This window comes from Anas platyrhynchos, chromosome 2, assembly GCF_047663525.1.
Source record: "Anas platyrhynchos isolate ZD024472 breed Pekin duck chromosome 2, IASCAAS_PekinDuck_T2T, whole genome shotgun sequence".
In the NCBI taxonomy this organism is placed as follows: domain Eukaryota; kingdom Metazoa; phylum Chordata; class Aves; order Anseriformes; family Anatidae; genus Anas; species Anas platyrhynchos.
The window spans coordinates 159,278,114-159,300,530 of record NC_092588.1 but is presented as its reverse complement, the minus strand read 5'-3'; the positions used below and the strand labels follow the sequence as shown (position 1 = coordinate 159,300,530).

Below are 22,417 nucleotides of genomic sequence, written 5' to 3'. Positions count from 1 at the left end.
TCAACTGTCCTGCGGGCCCTTGTTGGACGTGTCTGTGTGCTGGGGGAGCTCCGGATGCTGCCCGCGAGCTGTCCCCGTCCTGCTCTGAGCGAGGTCCAGCACCACAAGGTGCCCTTTGTTCCTGCCCCGGTACCCGCTAACGACATCTGTTCTTCCGGGGAGAGCTAATTACACAAAGGTTAATTGAGGTGTCCCCAGCGTGGGAGCCGGGGAAGCGTGATCTTTGGCCAAAAATACCCCACAAAGGTTTCTGCTGCAGAAAACCGGGCGGTTTTTCCTTCAATTGATCTATTTTTGTGGCTGGCTGTGACATTGTCCTGTCCTCCTCCTTCTCCTCGCTGCTTCCCGGGGGTGTTGGGCACGAGGCCGTGCTCCTGTGCGAGATGAGGAGTCCCCTGCCAGCGGGGTCCCCTGCGTGCCCTCATCCTCCTCATCACAGGACCAGAGGCTGGGTGCTGGGGGGGCCCCGGGGTGGCTTTAGAGGGTCGGGGTCCTGCCGTGGAGACCCACCCAGCCTCACCCAGCCTTCGGTGCTCGGCAGCACCAAGCGACCTCGGTAACTTTCAGTCCTCGGAAATTGGAGACCCAGAAACGTGTCCTTGGCGGTGCCGGGAGGGTGCCGGGCGCTTGTCACCACCTCGATTTCTGCCGGCCCCTCCAGCTCCGCTCCCGCTGCGGAGAGATAATTGGGGAGCTGTCTCCCAGCCTCCTGCCTTCATTTGGAGCGGCAGAGGAGGAAGAAAGGGACTTCCAGGCGTTTCATGCTTTTTGTTGGCAGCAGAGCCCAGATGAGTCCCGGGAGGGGAGCGGGGCCGGGGGGCCGGGGGCTCGCTGCGGCGCGGGGCCCAGCTGCCGTGGCCACGTGCGGGCGGCGCACGTGGGGGCACGGCCGCGCAGCCCACAAGTAGGGCACCCCAAAACAGCCCCCGCGGTCACCTGCCTGTGCCAGGCTCGGGGCTGACACAGAAACGGGCGAGAGGGGAGGAATTTGGGCAATAACTGGCACCGGTTCCCCGCGCCGAGCGCTCTGGTGGAGCACGGCACCGCCGTAACCGCTCCTCAAGGTGGAACGGGTCCTTGGGGGGCCCGGGGGTCTCGTGGCTGCCTGCAGGCTCCCTGCGTGGCCCTGCCTCAGCGCTGGCCTGGAAAGGCTCCGCCAGCAGCCTCTCCCTGCTCCAACTGCCCCAGTTCCCCCGAAACTTTCTCACCCCGCCTCGCGGTGCTGGAGCACGGGGTCAGGAGCAGATGGGGCGACAGGAGGCTGCCTGCGGAGCGAGGGGGGGCTGCTCCCGCCCGGTGATGCCCTGCGAAGGGCTGCAGCACGTCTCAATATGTCCCTGTGCTTGGTGCAAGGTTTCTGGCTGCTGGCCTTTCGGTTCTGCGTGCCCCAGCGTGCCGAAGCAGCCTGGCTGGTTTGCCAAAAACCAGGAAAAATGAAGACCCCCACTTTGTGCCTGTGGGAAGCTGCTGTGCCGACGCGCGCAGGTGAATGCTGACGGCACAGGTCGTGCTTTGTAGGAGCGGGGCTTGCAGAAGGGGGTGCAGCACATCTGTCAGCCGTCAAGAAAATCATTTTTCCCTGGAAAGCGAAGCATGGGGGCAGCCGGTGCGCAAGTAGGGCAGCAGATGGAGCGGTGACACCCCGGGGGGGGGGGCACGGAGCCGTTCCCCACGCGGTGGAGAAGCTCGCTGCCTCCCCGGGCACGGTGCTGCCACTGTCCAGGGGCTGTCCTGCGTGTGGTGAGAGCCGTCAGGCACCGGGGTGAGCACACAGAAGTTTGCACTGCAGGCACCTCGGTGGCACCAGGGCCGGGCTGGTGACTGTTCCCTCCTGCCTGTGCTGTGACTGTTCCCATGGGCACTGCACGGGCAGGAGGCTGCTGGCACTGTGGGGACACGCTGCTCCTGAGCTTATTTTGGTGCCAGCCGGTGCCCATGTCTCGTGCCCAACCAAGGCCACCTGCCCTTGTCCGTGAGCCCACGGCGAGGTTGAATCAGAGCTGGCGTTGGGCCCTGCTGGGTGGCACCGGGCGGCTCCGGGTGGCACCGCACGGCACCGGGTGTCATCACAGGGTGGCATCGCACGGCACCGGGTGGCACCACAGGGCGCAGCCCAGCCCCAGCCATGCAGCTCGTGCCTGAGCTTCTGCTGCCTCCGAGCCCCCCGGTGCTGCTGGGTGGGCACGGGGGGGGGGATTTCTCATGCCCAAGCACAGCAGCGGTTCGGCATCTCGCAGGGGCGCTTCAAAATTTCTCCAAAATTTCTGTTCTCTTTGGCACAAAAGTAAGGGAAAGGCATCGGTTGTGCTTTTGGTGCTTCTGGCAGGATCTCACCCCCTGCGCCCGTGTCCCGTGCCCGCAGCGCTGCTGGGCAGGGGGAGAGGAGGGGACGTGGGACGTGTCGGGGCTGAAGTCCCCAGCCATGAGCACGGGACGTGTCCCTGTGCCCCATGCGGCATCCTGGGGGCTGCAGCCTACAGGGAGCAGCTCTTGGCTCCCTGTGCCAGGAAAATCCTTCACTTCACACCTCCTGCGCGCCAAGGGGAGGTGATTTCCCGGCACGGGGGTGTTGGCGGCTTCCCCATCTGCTGGGCTCCGGCTCTGCCTTCTCTCCGTGCTGGGGATTTCTCCGCGGTCCTGGTGCCCGAGGAGCTGGGCTCCAGCTCCGCAGTGTCCTGGGTGCTGCCGTGGGGTCGAGCTCTGTGCAGCCCCCACTGCTCCCGGGGGAGGGGGGGGTGCTGCTTTCTGGGCCGTTTTGGGCGCAGAGCAGAGCGAGGGGCGCAGCGGGGTGCGTGAATTTCAGGCTCTGCAGATTTTGGGGTTGGGGGGAACTGGTGGTGGGAATGGCAGAGACGGGAAGGGAAAGGGCTGCGGTTTAGGAACTCACACGTTATGTTAGGAACATTATTTTACCAGGCAGAACTTCCTCCTCGCCACTTTCCAGCTGTTTTTCTCAGCAGGCAGCCCAGCACCGCGCAGCTGCTCGCTCGCTGCCCCGCAGTGGGATGGGAAAATCTTGTGGGTTGAGATAAAGGCAAAAAGAGCAAAAGTAGAGCAAAACTTAGTAGAGCAAAAGCTGCTTGCGAGCAAAGCGAGCCGAGGACTTCCTTCCCTGCCTCCCGACACCACGCAGGTGTTCAGCCACGTCCAGCAAAGCAGGGCTCCTCGTGCGTCACGGTGCCTTGGGAAGACAAACGTTACCTCTCCCAAAGTCCCCCACTCATCCTAATTTGCCCCAGCTCTTATTCCGTGATGCCACATGGTGTGGGCAGCTTTGGGCCAGCTCTCCCAGCTGTGTCCCCCCCCCCCAGGTCTCGGGGCACCCCTCGCCTGCTCACCACCAAGGCAAAATGAGAAGCAGAAAAGTCCTTGGCTCCGTGGGGGCAGCAGCAACTAAATGTTGGTCACCAAAAACCCCCCGGGGAGGGGGCATCGTGCTGGGCGCGGGGGCTCCGAGCCCTGCCGAGGCTTCCCCCACACCCAGGGCTGTACCAGCCCCACCACAGCCACCCTTGTGCTCCTCACCCCATAACCTCACGGCCTCCCCAGCCCTAAAACACAAAAAGTGCTGCTGTTATGTGTCTGCAACCAGAGCTGTGATTCTGGGGACTGGTTTAACTCAGCTCCTGGAGCACCAGAAGGGGATTACCCGGGGTGAGGAGCCGCGGGGAGCACCGCATGCGGCGCGGTTCGGCACGGCGCGGTACCGCCAGCCCTGCGCACGCTGCTTTCTCCCCCCCCGCGTGCTCGTTGACGCGGGAGCTGTGCGGGAGGGAGCGCAGCCCCCTGGCTCCCACCGAGCTGCTTTTAACCGAGCCCTTTGCAGTTTCCCTCAGCTTTCATCCCAGCGCACGCAGCTGTGCACAGCCCCGTTCCCACCCGCATTGCCGCCAGCCCCCTGTGGGGCTGCCTCCCCCAGTGCCTCCTCCGGGAGAAGGCTCCGTGTGCGCTCTGCCTGCGTGCTCCTGCGCTCTGCCCAATTTTCCCCACCACCCCAACACCACCCCCATGTCGGGGGGCTCTGCCCAAAGCCCTGCACAGCCGGGGCCTGTTGGGCTCCGGGTCCTTGGTGCCCTGCGGTAACTCCCCTGCCCTCCCCGGGATCCTCACGCGTTCATTTTTCCTCTCGTGTACCTCCCGGGCAACATTTTTGGGCGTTTGACCTACTTGTGAAAGATGATTTATTTTCTTGTCGGGTGACACCTGCCGGGGCAGGCGCGCAGCTCCCCGTTCCGCTCTGCTGCTGGTGCTGCAGCCTGGTCCCTATCCGATGGGGGTCTGGGAGGGGGCCCGGGGGTGAGGACCCCCCTGGTTCCCCACCAGGCTCAGTGCTGGGGGTGCGTTGGGCACTGCGCTGCCCCCTCTGCTCAGCCTTTGTGAGGGTCAGGTCCCTGCGGCCCCCCCGGATGCTGCTGCTTGCCCTGACCACGGCTTCCAGAGGGGCTGCACCCCCTGCGCCCCGGAGCTGAGCTGCCTTGCAAGGTGGGCACCCCAATAATTGGGTGACCCAATATCAGATACCCCAATAACCCTGCACCCCAATAATCAGGCACCTCAATAGCTGGGCACGTAAATAGCTCAAGCACCCCAATAAACTGGCACCCCAATAACCCTGCACCACAATAATGGGGCATCCCAATAACCCAGCACCCCAATAACCATGGCTCCCAATAACCAGGCAGCCCCAAAACTGTGCTCCCCAGTAACTTGGCATCACGATAACCTGGCTGTGAATAACCTAGGCACAGCCCCGCACCCCAATAACTGCGCACCCCCAGTAACCCAGACACCCCCAGTAACTGGGCACCTCAAAACCTCACCAGCGCAGCACTGCAGTGCCAGGGGGAGCCCACCCTGGGGTGTCAGGACGGGCACACGGCCCCCCCGGAGACCAGAGGCTCCTGGCTCCGTGTGGGGGCTGTGCCCCTGCCCCCCACCTCGCCGGGGGAGCACCGGATCGGTAACGGCGAGCAGACCGGGGGGGGGGGCGCCCGGTGCCGGTGCTCCCCGTGCCCGATGCTCCCCGTGCGCAATGCGCCCCCGGTGCCAGAGCGCGCCGGTGCCGGTGCTCCCCGCGCCTGATGCTCCCCGGTGCCGGTGCCCCCCGGTGCTGACACCCCCCGGTGCAGACACCCCCGGTGCTCCCCGCCCCGCCCCGCTCCGCCCCCCCCGTCACCTTCCGGGCCCGCCCCGGTGCTGTCTCCGCCGGCGCCATCGCGGCGCGGCCGCCCCGTGCCGGGGGGGCTCCCGGTGCCGCCTCCCCCCGCCCGCGGCAGCGATGCAGCGGGTGCGGTCCGTGGGATCCCGCGCCCGGGAGGGGCAGGGGTGGAGCCCCGGGTGTTTGGGGGTGGGGGTGGGGGTGGGATCCGGTGACCGGTCCCCCGGGGCAGCTCCTTCTCGTCCCGGTGCACGGTTTTGGCCCGGTAGCTGCGGGCTGGGCTGTGCCGGGCTGGGCGCACAGAGCGTGGGGATGGGGATGGGGATGGGGATGGGGACGGGATGGGGATGGGGATGGGGATGGGATGGGGATGGGGATGGGGATGGGGATGGGGATGGGGATGGGGATGGGGACGGGGATGGGGACGGGATGGGGATGGGGATGGGGATGGGATGGGATGGGGATGGGGATGGGGATGGGATGGGGATGGGGATGGGGATGGGGATGGGGATGGGGATGGGGATGGGGATGGGGACGGGATGGGGATGGGGATGGGGATGGGATGGGATGGGGATGGGGATGGGGATGGGGATGGGGATGGGATGGGGATGGGGATGGGATGGGGATGGGGATGGGGATGGGGATGGGATGGGGATGGGATGGGGATGGGATGGGGATGGGGATGGGATGGGATGGGGATGGGGATGGGGATGGGGATGGGATGGGATGGGATGGGGATGGGGATGGTATGGGGACAGAATGGGGATGCTCTGGGAACCGTGACACACCTCAGCCCTGCATGTCCCCCGGGCACTGCAGGTGCCACGTCCCGCAGGTGGGGATGGAGCTGCTGGACCCCCAGCCCCGGCTTTGCTTTCCAGGCTGCGGTGGCGTTTGAGGACGTGGCCATCTACTTCTCCCCTGAGGAGTGGGTAGAGCTGGCGGCGTGGCAGCGGGAGCTGTACCAGGAGGTGATGATGGACAACTACGACCTGGTCGCCTGCCTGGGTAAGGAGGAGCCGTGCCAGGGTTTGGGTTGGCCAAAAACGTGCATGGGCAGCGCTCTGGGCACCCCAGCCGCGCTGCTCCCAGCTTCAGTGCCACTGCTGGGGCTGGTACCAGCAGCTTTGGATGGCACTGTTGGCACCCCTGGAATGTCCCCAGGGCCTCTGGTGGCGGTGACACTCCCTGGGTGTGCTCTGGGGGGTGCTGAGGGGTCTCTCTCCCATACAGGCTCTGTTGACACCTCATCCAAGCTCGTCCCCAAAATGGAGCCTGAGGAGGAGCCGTGTGGGGGGGCTTCCCCTGGTGAGGGGGACAGAGAAACTCCCGACACCGCTGGCATTGGTGAGTGGTGTGGGGTGCAGCCCCCCGGGTGCCTGGGGACAGCGGGCTGGTGGCTGGGGCAGGTTCCGTGCGTCGTGGGCACAGCCCCGAGCTGTGCCATGGGGCCGGTGGCTCCAGCCAGAGGTGGGGGTGTCGCAGCTCAGGGCCCCCACTCTGCGGCACCAGAGGGGCGAGGGGAGGCTGGTGCTGCCCACGTGGTGGCTTTGTCGGGCTGTGGGGACACTGGGACACTTCCCTGACGCTGTGCCTCTGCTCCCTGCAGCTCCCCGGGGCAGGATGGCTGGCGAGGACCCGCCTGGGGACGGTGACCAAGGACACTGGGTTCCACCCGTGCCGCCGTCTGGGGGTGCCAAGGAGCTGGGGTGCCCCCCGCTGTGCCCTGGCTGGTGCGAGGCAGGGACCTGGGGCTCCCCCAGGAGGATGGGGACGTGGGAGCGGGGCGAGCGGCCACTGGAGCCGGTGGCGCCCGGGGGGCTCCTCATCTGCGGCACCTGCGGGGAGAACTTCGAGGACGCGGCCAGCCTGGGGGCGCACCAGGGCGAGCACCTCGTCCCGGCGCCCAGCCACGAGTGCACGGCCTGCGGGAAGGTTTTCCAGCACCACCGCAACCTCCTGACACACAAGAAGCACCGGGGCCGGCACCGGCACGCCTGCGCCGAGTGCGGCTGCACCTTCTGCCTGCGAGGGGACCTCCTGCGGCACCGGGCCATCCACGCAGGCGAGGGCAGCTACCCCTGCACGCTCTGCAGCCGGCGCTTTCGCCACAAACGGGACCTGCAGGAGCACCGCCGGGAGCACGCGGCCGCCGCGCCGCGCCAGTGCCCCCAGTGCCAGAAGCGCTTCGAGGACGAGGCCAGCCTGAGCCAGCACCGGGCCAGCCACGTCGAGGAGAGACCCTTCGTCTGCGGGCGCTGTGGCCGCAGCTTCAGCTGGAAGGAGAGCCTGATGATCCACCAGCGCAGCCACGCGCCCGAGCGCTCCCACAAGTGCCCCGTCTGCGGCCGCAGCTTCAGCCGCAGCGGGAACCTGCTGGTGCACCAGCGCGTGCACACGGGCGAGCGGCCCTACGCCTGCGCCCAGTGCGACAAGGCTTTCTGCAACAAGGCCAACCTCATCACGCACAAGAAGCTCCACCGGCGCTACAAGACTTTTGCTTGTGCTCAGTGCAGGCTGGGCTTCAGCTCCAAGAGCAAGCTGCTCCTGCACCTGCGGGCGCACGGGGACGGCGGCGCCTTTGGCACGGGGGGTGACCCGGTGTGCGGGCAGCCATAGCTCCTAAATGTGGCTGGGGATTTCGCCCTGACCCCTTGGCACCTCGAGGAATTCCCCCAGTGCCCTGGTGGGGCTGGGGAGCAGCAGCCTCCTGGTAGCTGGTGGAGCTGCCCGGGTGTCTTCGTGTCCTCGTCTTGAGCTCAAAGCCAGGAGAGCCACGGGAGCGTGGAGCCTGGGTGGCTGCAGCTGAGCTGGAAAGCCCCCGTGCCTGGCTGGTGGGGCAGAAGGGAGGTTTGAGCCCTGCTCACAAAGCAGGCTCCCTGCTGCCACCCAGCTTTGATGCTCGGATCCCCCCTGGCTGCCCAAATTCGTCTGGGGGCTCTGGGGGGCAGCACCCAGGACCCCTGCCCCGTTCCCAGGACCTTGAGCTGCCCCCAGCGCCTCGGGGCTGTGCGGTGCAAGGAAGGGGAGGTTCCTGTGGCCGCTCTGGCGAGGCCACAGCCTGACCCACTCCCGAGCAGCCCCCCAGGACGTGGCCCTGCCTGTGGGAGGCTGGGACCATGGGAGGGGGGCCCTGAACACCCCTGGCCTGAGTGCTGGCTGCTGCCGGCCCCACCTCGGTGAAGGAGAACAGCCTGGGCTCTGCATCCTCCATCAGTGCTGGCCGTCAGGATCGGCACCGAGGGGCAGGACGAGGACTTCAGAGTGCTCCAACCACCTCACAGAGTGGTGTCACCTAATTATGAGGATGGTTTGCGTAATTTCGTAGCTTAATAAAGTCCTTTTGCAGACAGGTGGCTGTTTGGGTGAACCGGTGCCCCCCGGGCCGGGCGGATGGGGAGGAGCAGGAGCGATGCAGGGAGGGGAGAGGGGTTTGCTGCCTGCCCCTGGCTGCTGTGCCCTGCCCCGCCTGGTCCCTGCTGGGAGCCCCGAGGTGCCCGTGGGACACCAGCCCCCCAACTCCTGAGCTGCCCCAAGAGGAGGCGCAGGACCTGGGGGGGGTTCCCCTGCTCTGGGGAGCCCCAAAACTGCGCTGGGGCCGCTCCTGGCACGGGCTTTTGTCCTGCAGCACCTTGGGGGGCTTGTTTTGCCCTCTGTGGTGTGTGCTGGGATGGGGCAGGATGGTGCTGGGGGGACCTGCTCGGGGGTCCTGCATCCCACTGCCACCCTGCCCATGGGGCCAGCACCCCATGCAGCACTCCCGGAGGCATGGCCATTCCGTGCCCACCGCTGTGCCCCCTCCCCAGCCCCAGGGACAGCCCTCACCACTGCCCCTGCCGTGGGGTGACCCCAGGGCCTCGGGGACACGGAGCCGGGACGCTGCGCTCGCTGCATCCCGGGGACCGCGGCCAAGCGCCATCTGCTCGGGCGCAGGAGGCCGTGCCGTGCTCACATCCTGCTGGTCTCAGGGCACGTGCGAGCTCAGACAAAGACCTGAGAAATCTCTGCGTTAATCCAGCCGCAGCGGCAGAGCCTCTTCCCCCCGGGAGCCGCAGTGCTCCCAGCAGCACACCCGCTGCTGCACACCATGTCCAAGGAGTTTGCTCCCTGTGCCAGCCAGAGCTCTGCTCCTCGCTGTGCTGCTGTACCGAGCTCAGTGCATGGCACCCTAATTTTCTTGTTTCCTGATGGTAGAATAATGGGCAGAAAGAGCAAAAACAGAGAAACCGACCCCGGGGCTGTCGTGGGTGCGAGCGCAGGGCAGGGCAGGCGTCTTCTGGCTCCGGTCCTGCTCCTGCTGGCCCTGCTCCCGGGCTCCTCAATGGTCTTTGGCCGCTTTCTCCTCTTTCCTTCTGTCCCCTCGCTGCTCCCTGTGCCCTCCCGGGTGCCTGCTGCCCTCTGGCTGGGAACATTTCTGCCGTCCCAAAGCTGACCCGGTCCCTTGGCCACCATCCGTGCCCGGGTGTCACCCCGGCTGCTCGGGAGGACGCCCCGGCTCCAGCTCCATGCCCAGGAGCGCAGAACGGGACAGAGCAACAGGACCCAAAACTCCTCCTGCCCACCCTCTCCTCCACCCCCCTGCGTTACCCACACCCTGCGCCCCCCCCTCCCCAAGTGCCGGTGCCGTTCCCGGTGCCGTGCCGGTACCAGGAGGTCGCCGGGGCGGTGCCGGTGCCGGGACCGTGCCTTTACCGGGGGGTCGCCGGTGCCGTGCCGATACCGGGGGGGCGTCGGGGCGGTGCCGGGGGGGCGGGGGGGCGGACTACATCTCCCGGCGTGCAGCGGGGCGGCCCTTTGTCTGCCTCGCCCCGTGCGCCCGCCCCGGTGCGCTCCCGCGGTCGGCGGCCATCGGCGGCGATGCCCCCACCGCCGCCCCTCTGAGCGCCGCCGGTGAGAGCGGGGCGGGGGGCACCGGGGGCTCGGGGGGCTCGGGGAGCTCGGGGGGCTCGGGGGGGGGACACCGGGGGGAGGAGCGGGGGTCGCGCACCCACCCCCCCCAGCCCCGGTGCCGGTTGTGCGCGGTGCGCAGGGACCGCGGGGCTGCGGCGCGGTGCGGTCGGTGCGGGTGCCGCTCGTGCGACCCCCCCCAAAAAAGATGGGGGGCTCCGGGGGGGGCAGGGGGATCCCGGGATGGGGACGGGGACGGGGACGGTGCCGCGGGGGATAAAGCAGGGCCTGGGGGCACCCGGTGCGGTGCCGGGGGGCTCCGGTACCCACCGCCCCCCCCCAGCCCCTAGGTTCCCCCCCGCTGCTGTCCGGCCCCGGGTGGGCGCACGGAGCCAGGGGCATGCGACCCCCCCCTGGGGAGCTCCCCCAGCCCCGAGGAGTGCCCGCGGACACCGCCAAACGGCGCTGACGGTGCGCGCCCGGGGCTCGCCGCGTGCCGGTGCCGCCGGTCCCCGGTGGGGCTGGAACCGGGCTCGGGCCGTGCCCCCGGTACGAGCCCCCCGCCCCCGGCTCTGCCGGCAGCAGGCACGGCTTTGGGACAGCCGCGGGCACGCGCCCTTGGCACGGCACGGAACGGCACGGGGGGCGCACCGGCTGCGCTGCTTTGGGACCCTGCTTTGGGACCCTGCTGCCCCCAGGGCCTGGCACCAAGGAGCGGGGAGGGGATGGGCGGGGGTCCGGGCGCTTTCCTGGGGCACCCGGAGGTGCTGGGGGGGTGGATGTGGGGTGGGGGAGCCACCGGGCTGTGCTACGAGGGGCGCAGGTAATGTGGGCAGAACCCGTGCCTGGCACTGGCTGGTGCCTGCTGGAGCTCATCCGAAATTCCCTGACCCCAGGAAGGGGTTTGTGCCAGTGGGAGAGCAAGCAGGGGGTGGGGGCATCTCGGGGAGAGCCCCCCCGGAACAACCCCTCTCCTGTTTGAAAGCAGGACTGGTGCTGCGGGTCGGTGGGAGGCAGGACAGGCTCCGCACCAGGGGGATGTGGCACCAAGCGGGAGGGAAAGTGAGGTTCAGGAGGGGGCAGGGGGCTGGCGGGGTGAGGATGAGGACGCTGCCCCTGCCCCTGCTCCTGCTCCTGCTCGCTCTGTGGTTATTTGCAGTTTGCCAGAGGCCCCCTGGGCACAAAGCATTTGGCCAGCAAAAGCGGCGGCAGCAGCGGGTGCCCTGAGGAGCAGAGAGCTTCTGGAGGAGTGGTGAGGTGCAGGCCAGGGTGTGCCGGAGTGAAAGCCCGGGTGGGAAACCGCAGACACGGGGAGGATGCCCTGGGGGGGCAGGAGCAGGGAGCGTCCCCGGAGCGCACAGCACGCGCTGCTCTGGAGGTTTGCTGCATGTGCAGCTCGGCGGGACGGGGTCAGGGTGGTGCTGGGGACCCCTTTTCAGGCACGTGGGGCTCTGTGGGGACACAGCCACATCCCCCCTGGGCACTGCCACCATGTCCTGCTCAGGAGGGTGCCTGAGCGCGTGGTGCCTGGGGTACCTGGGGACTTTGACCCTCACCACAGGGGTGTCCCCAGCGGCTCCTCACCTGCCTGGGGCTGCCCCGGTGCTGCTCGTGGCAGCGTGTCAAATTCCACTGAGATTGCATCTACCACATCGCCGTGCCTTCGTGAACGTTGTGCCCAGCAGCTGAGGAAAGCTGGCTGGCTTCGTGGGGCGCAGCCGCTTCCAAAATCTGCGGGGTTTTCTCCCTCCTTCCCCTCTGTCCCTGCCTTGTGCCTCGGCTGTGACCTTGTGCCACTGCTGCTGGGCTTTGAGGAGCGAGGTGGGGTGCAGGCAGGGTGACCGAGCCCTGTCCTGGGCTGCTCTGTGCTGTTGTAGCCCCCGGGTCGATCTTCCTCCTCCTCCTTTTCCTCCTCCTCCTCCTCCTGTGTGCGCCCCTGCTGAAAGCAGCAACTCCCCGAGGGCAGAGGGGAGGGGAAGGGGATCGGATGGAGGGGGAGGGGAGCAATCAGCCGGCAGGAGGAGCAGCTTGGAGATCTCCGGAGCCCCCCTGTGCCCGAGCCCCCCCTGGTGCTGCTTCGCCTCTCGCATTTTGGGGCCGTTTTGGCACAGGGGGACACTTCTGCCTGGGGTCTCTCTGCAGGCATTCGCAGGTAGCAGCGTGGCTGGAGGTGGCTGTCCTGTCCCTCGGGACCCCGAGACCCCCGGCGATGGAGCTGGAGGAGAAGCCGTTCATGGGGGACCCCCAGGGTGAGGGGCGCAGGGGAGTCCCTGGACCCCACGGCGCAGGTGAGCTGTGGGACCCCCGGGGGGGCTGCCCATGCCTGCTGCCCACGGGGCTCAGTTTGCTGGGGGGGTTTCGTGGGTGAGGACCCCCGCTGGGCAGCAGGGACCCACTGGGGTGGTCGCTGCCCGGGGCTGGGTGGCGCTGGGGGGCTCCATTCTCCCTGGGGGAGGTTTTGTCCCCTCTGTGCGCAGCCCAGTGCCACGGGGCATGTGGCAGCGTTGCTTGGCTGCTGGCTGCTTGCATGTCAAAGGAACCCAAATTTGGCTTTTTATTCCCCAGGAAAGGGCTGGGCTGGTGTGAAGCACGAGGTTGTGGTGAAAACGGAGCCGGAGGACGAGTCGGCCATCGGGTACCCCCGGCACCCAGGGGCGAGGGCCACCACCCCTGGCATCCCCAGCGTCCCCAGCGTCCCCAGTGTCCCCAGCACCAGTAAGTGACGTGGAGCAGGGCGCTGCACCGAGGGGCTGTGCTGGGATGGGGCACGCCCCGTGCGCTTTGGGAACCGGGAACTGCCTCCTGCAGGAAGAGCAGCAGTTCCCTTCCCTGCGTAACAAGCATTTAATAACAAATCCTTAATAATATTTAACTTAGTAAAATGCAATCATTTAATATCGATGGGCGCTTTGGAGCCCCAGTGGCCTGCGGCTGCTGCAGCCCCGTGGTTCCCCGGGGCCCCGGCTGCAGGAGGCACCGAGCTCGATGCTCCCCAACGGCACCGGGTGGCACCGGCAGGGCCCTGTCCGTCCCCAGAGCAGGACGTGTGGGCTGGGTCCTTCCTTCCACAGGCATCAAAACCGAGCTCGTCATCAAAACCGAGCCTGAGGACGACTCCTACGGTGACTGCTGCCCACGGGAGGAGGAGGAGCCCCCCGACCCCGCTGCCTGTGAGTGGGGCTGGGCGCATGGGGGTGCCTGCGGCCGTGCCCGGGGTGCGCCGAGCGCAGCCCCCGGAGCTCTGCCCTCTGCCCCCGCAGGCGATGCCAAACCCGAAGTGATTGTGAAGGTGGAGCCGGAGGAGGAGGCGTACATCGGGTGTCCCCAGGGCCCGGGTGACCCGGGAGCTGCAGGTGAGCACAACGGGGCCGGGACCTGGCTCGTCTCCGCGTCTGGGTGCGAGTGTGATCAAACTTTGAGTGTGATCTCTGCACAGAGGCTTTAGAGGAGAGTTTGCACGTGTGTCTGGTTGTGGGGACAGGTTCAAGGGAGGTGTTTTACCCGGCTGCGGTGCCGAGGCTGCGATGGCTTCGCCCAGCTCCTCCTGCACCAAGGGGCTGCACTAATCCAGTGCCACAGCCGAGGCTCTGCAGCCCCGGGGCAGCCTCGGTGGCACCGGGCTGTGGGTGCCTGGGGCTGTCCCTGTGCCGAGCCTGTGCCAAGGCGCAGCTCCGTGCCGGGTTCCCAGGAGCGCAGGGCCACGCACAGCTCCTGGCTCTGCGTCGTGCCAGCGATTCCCTGGCTCTCTCCTCTTGGTAGGTGGCGAAGGCAAAGGTGAGAAGCGTCCCAAGGAGGAGCCGGAGGACGTGAAACCAGAGCTGGCTCTGCTGGAGAAGGGCCCAGAGGCTGCTCCCCGTGGCAGCCAGTGGATGGTGCAGCCGGCGCGGGGCGGCACCGCCGAGCCCCGGGGGCTCTGCGTGGCGACGGGCACGGCTCCTGTCCCCCCAGCGAGCACCGCCGGGCACAAAGTCACATCAGCACCCGGCACCGAGCCGGCCCGGCGGCCCCGCAGCCACGGCACCGAGCGGCCCTTTGCCTGCAGTGAGTGTGGGAAGAGCTTCCAGCACCGGGGGAACCTCATCACCCACCTGCGCGTGCACACCGGGGAGAAGCCCTTCGCCTGCACCGTCTGCGGGAAGAGCTTCAGCCAGAAGGGCGACCTGATGCGGCACCAGCGCATCCACACGGGCGAGAAGCCCTTCGAGTGCACCGTCTGCGGGAAGAGCTTCTGCTCCAAGCAGACCTTCATCCTGCACCAGCGCATCCACACGGGGGAGAAGCCCTTCTCCTGCAGCGAGTGCGGCAAGAGCTTCAACCGCAAGGCCAACTTCATCACCCACCAGAAGATCCACCGCGGCGAGCGCCCCTTCATCTGCGCCGAGTGCGGCAAGGGCTTCTGCGCCAAGAAGACCTTCATCCTGCACCAGAAGATCCACGTCGGCGAGCGGCCCTTCGGCTGCAGCGAGTGCGGGAAGAGCTTCAGCCGCAACGGCGACCTGACGCGGCACCAGCGCATCCACACGGGCGAGCGCCCCTTCGCCTGTGCCGACTGCGGCAAGTGCTTCAGCCACAACGGCGAGCTGATCAAGCACCAGCGCATCCACACGGGGGAGAAGCCCTTCGGCTGCACCGTGTGCGGCAAGAGCTTCAACCGCAAGGGCACGCTCATCACCCACCAGCGCATCCACACCGGCGAGCGCCCCTTCGTCTGCCCCGAGTGCGGCAAGACCTTCAACCTCAAGACCACGCTGATGAAGCACAAGCGCATCCACACGGGCGAGCGGCCCTTCACCTGCCTGGAGTGCGGGAAGAGCTTCAAGTACAAGGGCAACCTGCGGACGCACCACCTCACCCACACGGTGGAGCGGGTCTACCCCTGCACCGAGTGCGGCAAGGTCTTCAGCCACAAGAAGGAGCTGACCGTGCACCAGGGCACGCACTCGGAGGAGCGGCTCCTGTCCCGCTACGGGGACGGGGAGGCCGCCTTCAGCCCCTTCCTCCCCGTGCACCCGCTGCTCATGTCCTGCACCCAGCTGCCGGTGCCGCTGGAGGCCCTGGCCAAGTACAAGTAGGAGCTGGCAGAAGCTCTGCAGATGGAGCAGACAGAGGGGGAATGGCACGGCAGTTTTGGGACCTGCTGCAGAGCCAGCTCACCCCGGAGCAAGCAGGGCACCCTCGTGGCACACTGGCAGCGTGCCTGGCACAGACAAGGGCTTGAGCTTGGCCCTGGGGTGTGCTGGGGGGCAGAGTGTGGCCGTTCCTCTGCTGCTGGAGGCGAAGGAGCCCTGAGCTTCTGCATGCACGGCCAGGACCGGGGCTGAAGCTGGAGCTGGCACCGTGGGTGCGCTCACCTCCCCGTGCCAGGCTGGTGCTCATGGGCTATGTGTGCAGGGCTGGTGGTTGCAGGGTGCGTGGCGGTGTTGCAGCCCCAGGCATGGGGCCACCACACCCCCCAGTGAGGTGCCCCCAGCTCCGGGTTAGGAACTGGTACAGGAGAGGTGCTGGGGGAGGTCTGAATTTGGCCTGGGGTCACCCTGCCCGGCCAGCACCGCGTTGTCCCTGTGCCACCCTCCCTGTGCCACCCTTCCTTGCTCACAGCCCCGAGCACCCCAACCCTGGGCACCTCCACTGACGGGCACCCGCAGCACCTGGGGGCTGCCTTTGGGGTGGGGGCCCTGAGCTGGGGGCTGCCGGGTGGGTGGCGGGTGGCAGCTCTGCAACTGCCTTGCCTCAGTTTCCCCGTCTGTAAAATGGGCTAAACACTGATCCTGCCCCACTGGGAGACCCCCGGGGAGCAGCGCAGCAAGGACCACGTGTATTTATATTTCCTTTTTTTTTTTTTTTTTCTAATCTAGGAACTAATAAAACATGGAAACGAGCACGAGGGGGCAGTGTCCCCGTTAGGATGCGCCGCCTGTCCCTTCTCACCCAACATGCTTCGGTCACGGGGCAGCGCACGCCGTCAGCCCCAGGAGCTGGGGGTGCCCCAAACACCCCCAAATCTGCGATTTCTGGTGCAGCCACGGGCAGGTGGAGCTCCTCGGGGGACGAGCACCCCCACGGTGGGTGCAGCCCTGCAAATCCCAACCGGTGGTGCCGAGGTGGCTGAGAACAGCTTCCAGGTGGCACCAAGCTGGGCACGAGTGTCCAAATGTTGTAGGGTCGGAAAGCCCTGCGGCTGAGGGCACTGGGGGTGTTTATTTTGGAGACGGGGAGGTTCGGGGAGACCTCATTGTCCTTTACAGGTACCTGGAAGGACATCGCAGCAAGGTGGGGATCAGCTCTTCTCCCAATCACCGAGTAATAACAAGGGGAATCAGCCTCAAGTTGCAGCAGGGGAGGTTGAGGTTGGGTATTAGGAGATATTTCCTTACTGGAAGGGCTGTGTGGCATTGGAACGGGTTGCCCAGGGCAGCGGTGGGGTCACCATCCCTGGGGGTCCCCAGGAGCTGTGTACCCGCAGAGCCCAGCAGTGTGCAGAGCTCGTTGGTGCTGGGTTCGAGGCTGGACAGGACGACCTCGGGGGTCCTGTCCCACCCGCGCACAGCAGAGGAGGGAGCAGCAGGGAAGGGAGCAGCACCCGTGGGGCCATGGGCACTGCCAGGGGGGGACCCACTGGGTGCCGGGGGGGCAGCGGCACGGGGTGCAGGCTGTGCTGGGGGCTGCAGGAGCAGCGTTGGGGACAGGAGCAGAACCCCCGTGACCTCGAGGAGATGGACTCTGCGCCCAGGAGACGCTCGCTGCCGCGTGTACAAAAAACGTGTACATTTTTATTTTCTTTCCACCCCTTAATTTCTCCTTTCTCATGTAATTCTCTGCTGCAAACACACAATTTAGTTTCTCACAAGGAGCCTTGGGGACACTGCAGCTGCTGAGGCACGAGGGATGGAGCAGCCCCTGCCCAGTGCGGGGCAAAGCTCGGGCAGGCACAGTGGAGTGGGGGCATGGCAGTGCTGGCACAGCCGAGGTGGCACAGCGCCGTGCCGAGCTGTGCTGTGCCGGGCAGTGCTGTGCCATGCAGCACGGAGATGCACCGAGCTGGGATGTGCTGTGCCAGGCTGTGCCAAGTTGTCCTGTGCCGGGCAGCACTGTGCCATGCAGCATGGAGATGTGCCATGCCAGGCTGTGCTGTGCCAGGCCATTCCAAGCTGTGCCGTGCCAGGCAGCACCGTGCCATGCATCATGGAGATGTGCCATGCCAGGCTGTGCTGTGCCAGGCCATTCCAAGCTGTGCCGTGCCAGGCAGCACCGTGCCATGCATCACAGAGATGTGCCATGCCAGGCTGTGCTGTGCCAGGCAGCACCATACCATGCATCATGGAGATGTGCCATGCCAGGCAGTGCCATGCCAGGCTGTGCCAAGTTGTGCTGTGCCAGGCAGTGCCATGCCATGCATCACAGAGATGTGCTGTGCCAGGCCGTGCCAAGCTGTGCCGTGCCATACATCATGGAGAAGTGCCATGCCAGGCAGTGCCATGCCAGGCAGTGCCATGCCAGGCTGTGCCATGCCAGGCTGTGCCGTGCCAGGCTGTGCCGAGCTGTGCTGTGCCGTGGAGCACCGTGCCATGCATCATGGAGATGTGCCATGCCAGGCTGTGCCGTGCCAGGCAGCACCGTGCCATGCATCATGGAGAAGTGCCATGCCAGGCAGTGCTGTGCCAGGCTGTGCCAAGCTGTGCTGTACCAGGCAGCACCGTGCCATGCATCACAGAGATGTTCTGTGCCAGGCTGTGCCAAGATGTGCTGTGCCAGGCTGTACCATGATATGCATCACAGAAATGTGCCATGCCAGGCTATGCCGTGCCAGGCTGTGCTGAGCTGTGCTGTGCTGGGCAGCACTGTGCCATGCATCACAGAGATGTGCCATGCCAGGCCATTCCAATCTGTGCTGTGCCATGCATCACAGAGATGTGCCATGCCAGGAAGTGCCGTGCCAGGCTGTGCCAAGCTGTGCTGTGCCGGGCAGTGCCATGCCATGCAGCATGGAGAAGTGCCAAGCCAGGCTGTGCCGAGCTGTGCTGTGCCGTGCATCACGGAGATGTGCCATGCCAGGCTGTGCTGTGCCAGGCCGTGCCGTGCCATGCATCATGGGGATGTGCCATGCCAGGCAGTGCCGTGCCAGGCCGTGCCGAGCTGTGCCGTGCCAGGCAGCACCGTGCCATGCATCACAGAGGCGCACCGGGCTGGGCTGGGCCATCCATCCCCGAGCCGTGCGGAGCCGAGCGGTGCCGCACGGAGCCGTGCAGTGCGCAGCAGCAGGACTACACCTCCCGTGCTGCACTGGTGGCGGTGAGGCCCAGCAGCTGACGCAGCCCCCGGCTCCTGGGGCTGCCTTTGTCCGTGCCCACGGCCGTGCTGGGCGGGTGGCGCAGGTAGGGGCTGCAGGATGGGGCTGGGCAGGGGCACGGGGCTGTGGTGGGGGGCTGGGAGTGGGGCAGATCCCGCTGCACGGGGGGCTCCTGGCCCTGAGCACCACCCACACTCCCCCGTGTTTCGCCAGGGAGTGCAGTGCTTGATGGGTGGGCCGGGTGCCGCTTCCCTTTGGTTCCTTAACCAAAATTTTGTGTTTGGCAGAACCCACGGGGCCGTCTGTCGCTGTGCGCCCTGGGGCTGACCCACGGGACGAGCCTCGCCGCAGACCCGGAGCTCCCGACCCGCATGGCCCGATGGCTGGGCGCGCTTCCATCCCCTCGCTGAGAGCCTCCAGGCGGCGGCTGCTCGGGCAGGGGTCGGGGGCAGAGGGGGCCGCACCGGTGCTCACGGTAAAGCCGCCCGCTGGCCCCTGCAACGCTCCCATCCCCTGGCACCGTGACTCCGCGCCCACCCCTGGGGGTTTGGGTGAAGCCACGGCCGGGATCCCCGCGTCTGTGCTGCGGGCAGTGCACGGGGCTGCGGCCCCCGGGGCTGCCCGTGCCCATGGCACAGCCGTGGCCCCACCGGCCGTGGGTGCCACCCTCCTGCAAACAGCGCAGGGGCTGGGGCAGGGATGATGGGGGTGGCAGATGGAGGGCAGAGGGATTTGCCTGGGGGGGCAAATTGCTGGGAGGGGGACGGGGCGCAGGGGCTGGGCCCCTCAATGGCTCCCCCCAAAGGCTGGGTCCCCAGTGCTGCTCCTGTGGGGCAGGGGCACCCCGCACCCAGGGCGATGCCCTAATGGTGAGAAGCGCTCTGGGACCTGGTCCCGTGCTGGGGATGTTGGTGCCTGGCCCTGAGCTGGGCCCGGTGAGAGTTTCCCCTGCTCTGAGCATTCAGCACCCACCTGCCATGCCTGGGGCCAAATTTTCCTCCAAGCACAGCGGTGGGGAAGGCGGCAAGGCAGCGCGGGTGGCATTTTGCAGGGCTGCTGGGGACTGGGGGACCGGTGCTCAGTGACCCCGCTGCACCTCCTGGATGTGGCACCGGAGCCCCCACGGCCCCCAGGGCTCCTGCAAAGCAGGGCTGGGGCAGGATCATGGCAGGGAGCTGCTTTGCTTCGCCCCCTGCTCCCCGGTGCTGCGGCCGCGCTTGGCTCCCGTGGGCAGCAGCGGCAGGGGTCGTGGGTTTTGGTTGGCGTGGCGCAGCGTGCCGAGCTCCTGGCTTGTCGCTGCAGATGCCGGTGACGTTCGAGGACGTGGCCATCTACTTCTCCCCCGAGGAGTGGGCAGAGCTGGCGGGCTGGCAGCGGCAGCTGTACCGCGAGGTGATGCTGGAGAACTTCGAGGCGCTCGCCTCGCTGGGTGAGGAGCGCGACGGAGCCGCGGGGCCGGGGCCAAGCCGTGGTTCTCCTCTGGTGGAGCTGGGATCCTGGATACTGCCCCTGTTCCACGTCTGGACGCTGATTTAGTTATACTTAAAGGTTTATAGTCCTGAGGACAGCAGTCCTGGTGGAAAGGCTGGCCAGGAGCAGGTGAAACGCGGGGGCGCAGAGGTGGTGCCGAGAGCAAGGCACGGAGAGCTGGCAGCGAGGGGATGGGGCCAGGCTGGCAGGGGCTGCCTGGCATCGCCGCAGGGCCACGCAGCTGGGGCAGAGCAGGAGGAGATGGGGGGGACACGGGGGGGCTGTGGGACTGGCAGCAGGGTGGGGGCATCGCGCCAGGGGTCCCCTCTGTCTGCCCCGCACAGGCTGCCCCGGCGCCAAGCCCGAAATCATCTGCGAGATGGAGCAGGAGGAGATGCGGAGTGCAGGACGGCACCAGGAGCCCGCGGCGGGGAGGAGGCACCCGGCCCCCTGGCCAGGCGGGTACCGGCGGGGGGGGAGCTGGGGGGCAGGCATGGGGACGGCCCCGTCCCCTGGCCCCCGCGCGCCCCGTAAGGTTTGTTTGCGGGGGGCTGCTCCCCATCAGCCCGGCGGGATGGGGGCTTGGGGCAGGGGGCGCACGCTGTTCCCTTGGGGTGGGGGCTCCCCTGTGCCACCCCGGGGGTGACACCCGCGCTGCCCTCCCCGCAGACGGTGACGCTGGGGCCAGGCAGGAGGTGGAGGAAGGCGTGGAGCAGCCACGGGCACCCAGAGCCTCCATCCCACGGACACCCCGGCGGTGCCAGGCGGGCAGGAGAGGGGGGGTCCCAGCGGGATACCCCTGCCCCCAGCCCTTCCCGGCCCCCCCGCTGCAGAGGAGGCCGCCCACGTGCCCGGAGTGTGACAAGAGCTTCAAGAGCAACACGGCGCTGACCATCCACGAGAGGAGCCACACGGGCGAGCGGCCCTTCAAGTGCCCGCGCTGCGGGAAGGGCTTTCCCTCCAAGGGGGACCTCAAGCGCCACCAGAAAACCCACGAGGGGCAAGGGGAGCCCCCCGGCCCCGGGCTCTGCCTCCCAGCCCTGCCGCCACCGCCACCAGCCCGGCCTCACCGTGGCCCCCCAGGCCCCAAACGCCCCCACGCCTGCGGTGAATGCGGGAAGAGCTTCGGCAAGAGCCGGGACCTGCGGAAACACCGACAGACGCACACGGCGGCGCGGCCCTTCTCGTGCCCGCAGTGCGGCAGCAGCTTTCGGCTGAAGCAGATCCTGGTGTCGCACCAGAAGGTGCACGGCAGCGAGAAGCCCTTCGGCTGTGCCGACTGCGGGAAGAGCTTCGTCCAGAAGCACCACCTGCAGAGCCACCGCCGCGTGCACACGGGCGAGAAGCCCTTCCCCTGCGCGCAGTGCGGGCAGCGCTTCAGCCAGAAGCACCACCTGGTCAGCCACCAGCGCATCCACACCGGCGAGCGCCCCTTCGCCTGCGCCCGCTGCGCCAAGCACTTCAAGGACAAGAAGACCCTCACCGTCCACGAGAGGGTGCACACCGGCGAGAAGCCCTACAAGTGCGGCGAGTGCGGCAAGAGCTGCAGCCAGAAGCAGCACCTCAAGAGCCACCAGCGCACCCACCGGGGCCCGCGGGTGCCGCAGGACGCGGGGCCGGTCCCCCCGGCTGCGTGGCCGGAGCCCAAACCCTTCCAGTGCGCCGGCTGCGAGAAGCGTTTTCGGGACGAGGGCATCATGTTGGCTCACCAGCGCACCCACGCCGAGCAGGGGCCGCAGCCGGGGTGGGCGCAGGGCTGCGGCGCTCCCCAAAAACTGCCCCCCGCGGCCCCGCAGGCTGCCAGGGGGCCCAGGGCGTGCGGTGGCTGCGGGAAGGCGTTCACCCAGGGCCGGTGCCTGCAGCTCCACCACATGTGAGGGGGGAGCACGGCTCCGGGTGCTGCTGCCCCCAGCCCCAAGGAGCACCCGCAGCCACCTCGCCGTGCTCCTGAAGCAAGCAGGGCAGCGCTCGCCTCCGCGCCGTGTCCCCCTGCCTCCCCGACATCCCCCCCAAAAAAACAGACTGGGCTGAGGTGCAGCAGCAAAGCCCGGTGCTGTGGGCAGCCGGAGCCCCCCCTGCGCCCCTGGGCTGAGCCCCCAAAGTGGTGGGCACTGTGGCAGCTCCTTGTCCCTCGAGTCACACGGCGGTGGCGGCACGCTGCTGGAGAGAGCTGCTGGCTGGCAGCCGGCCGCTTGTGGCAGGAAAATACAAATAAAGTTTAAAAATATATATCAAAATCCATCAGGAATGTTTTGTAGGAAAGGAGGGAAGATGCTTCTTTCTCCCCCCCTCCAGCACGGGGGGGAAGCTGAGTGATTTTTCGGGGCAAAGCCCAGCCTGTCGCCTCCCCGCCCTCTGACCCGTGCGTCCCCACAAATCTCTGCCCCGGACACAAAGCCGCAGAAATTTCTTGGAAATCCCTTATCTGAAGGGGCATGAAAGAAGCGAGGCTGCTTTATCAGGATGAAAACACCTCGCAGTGTGTGGTGTTTTCTTCTAAAACTTCTGAAAGTGCACACGGAAGGGCAGCGAGCGCCGTGCTGGCGGGGCCCCGGGCTGGCGTGTCCCCCAGCACCATTAATGCTGAAAATCCCATTTGCGCTCAGGGGTTTGCT

The 22,417-nt window shown here is 67.2% G+C and overlaps 2 protein-coding genes across 6 annotated transcripts; both read left to right on the top strand.

The window, feature by feature from the left end:
• The first annotated feature begins 5,180 nt into the window (after positions 1-5,180).
• LOC119715863 (zinc finger protein 169-like) lies at positions 5,181-8,510 on the top strand. The gene is made up of 4 exons (XM_072034092.1): positions 5,181-5,287; positions 6,040-6,166; positions 6,392-6,505; positions 6,768-8,510. The coding sequence occupies exons 1-4, from the start codon at positions 5,279-5,281 to the stop codon at positions 7,775-7,777; spliced, it is 1,260 nt and encodes a 419-aa protein (XP_071890193.1). The 5' UTR covers positions 5,181-5,278; the 3' UTR covers positions 7,778-8,510.
• Positions 8,511-9,903: 1,393 nt separating this feature from the next.
• LOC140001671 (uncharacterized) lies at positions 9,904-22,031 on the top strand. 5 transcript variants are annotated; one of them, XM_072034081.1, is made up of 8 exons: positions 10,099-11,297; positions 12,188-12,333; positions 12,611-12,760; positions 13,117-13,215; positions 13,306-13,398; positions 13,805-14,993; positions 20,638-20,804; positions 20,892-22,031. In XM_072034081.1, exons 2-8 carry the CDS (start codon positions 12,255-12,257, stop codon positions 21,677-21,679), a joined length of 2,565 nt encoding a protein of 854 aa, XP_071890182.1. In that variant the 5' UTR covers positions 10,099-11,297; positions 12,188-12,254; the 3' UTR covers positions 21,680-22,031. The 5 variants fall into 5 exon arrangements, with proteins under 5 accessions (XP_071890179.1, XP_071890181.1, XP_071890178.1 ...); XM_072034080.1 differs by lacking the exons at positions 20,638-20,804; positions 20,892-22,031 and adding an exon at positions 9,911-10,048 and having other exon boundaries at positions 11,205-11,302; positions 13,805-15,915; XM_072034077.1 differs by lacking the exons at positions 20,638-20,804; positions 20,892-22,031 and adding an exon at positions 9,911-10,048 and having other exon boundaries at positions 11,205-11,297; positions 13,805-15,914.
• The last annotated feature ends 386 nt before the right edge of the window (positions 22,032-22,417 follow it).

What these genes read in the sequence shown, in the direction of transcription:
- LOC119715863 (XM_072034092.1), top strand. An exon ending in CGACCTGGTCGCCTGCCTGG is followed by an intron (nt 6,167 to 6,391) that starts GTAAGGAGGAGC and finishes TCTCCCATACAG; the next exon opens with GCTCTGTTGACACCTCATCC. An exon ending in TCCCGACACCGCTGGCATTG is followed by an intron (nt 6,506 to 6,767) that starts GTGAGTGGTGTG and finishes TGCTCCCTGCAG; the next exon opens with CTCCCCGGGGCAGGATGGCT.
- LOC140001671 (XM_072034081.1), top strand. Translation starts at nt 12,255, where the DNA reads ATGGAGCTGGAGGAGAAGCCGTTCATGGGGGACCCCCAGGGTGAGGGG. An exon ending in CCCTGGACCCCACGGCGCAG is followed by an intron (nt 12,334 to 12,610) that starts GTGAGCTGTGGG and finishes TTTATTCCCCAG; the next exon opens with GAAAGGGCTGGGCTGGTGTG. An exon ending in GCCCCCCGACCCCGCTGCCT is followed by an intron (nt 13,216 to 13,305) that starts GTGAGTGGGGCT and finishes CTGCCCCCGCAG; the next exon opens with GCGATGCCAAACCCGAAGTG.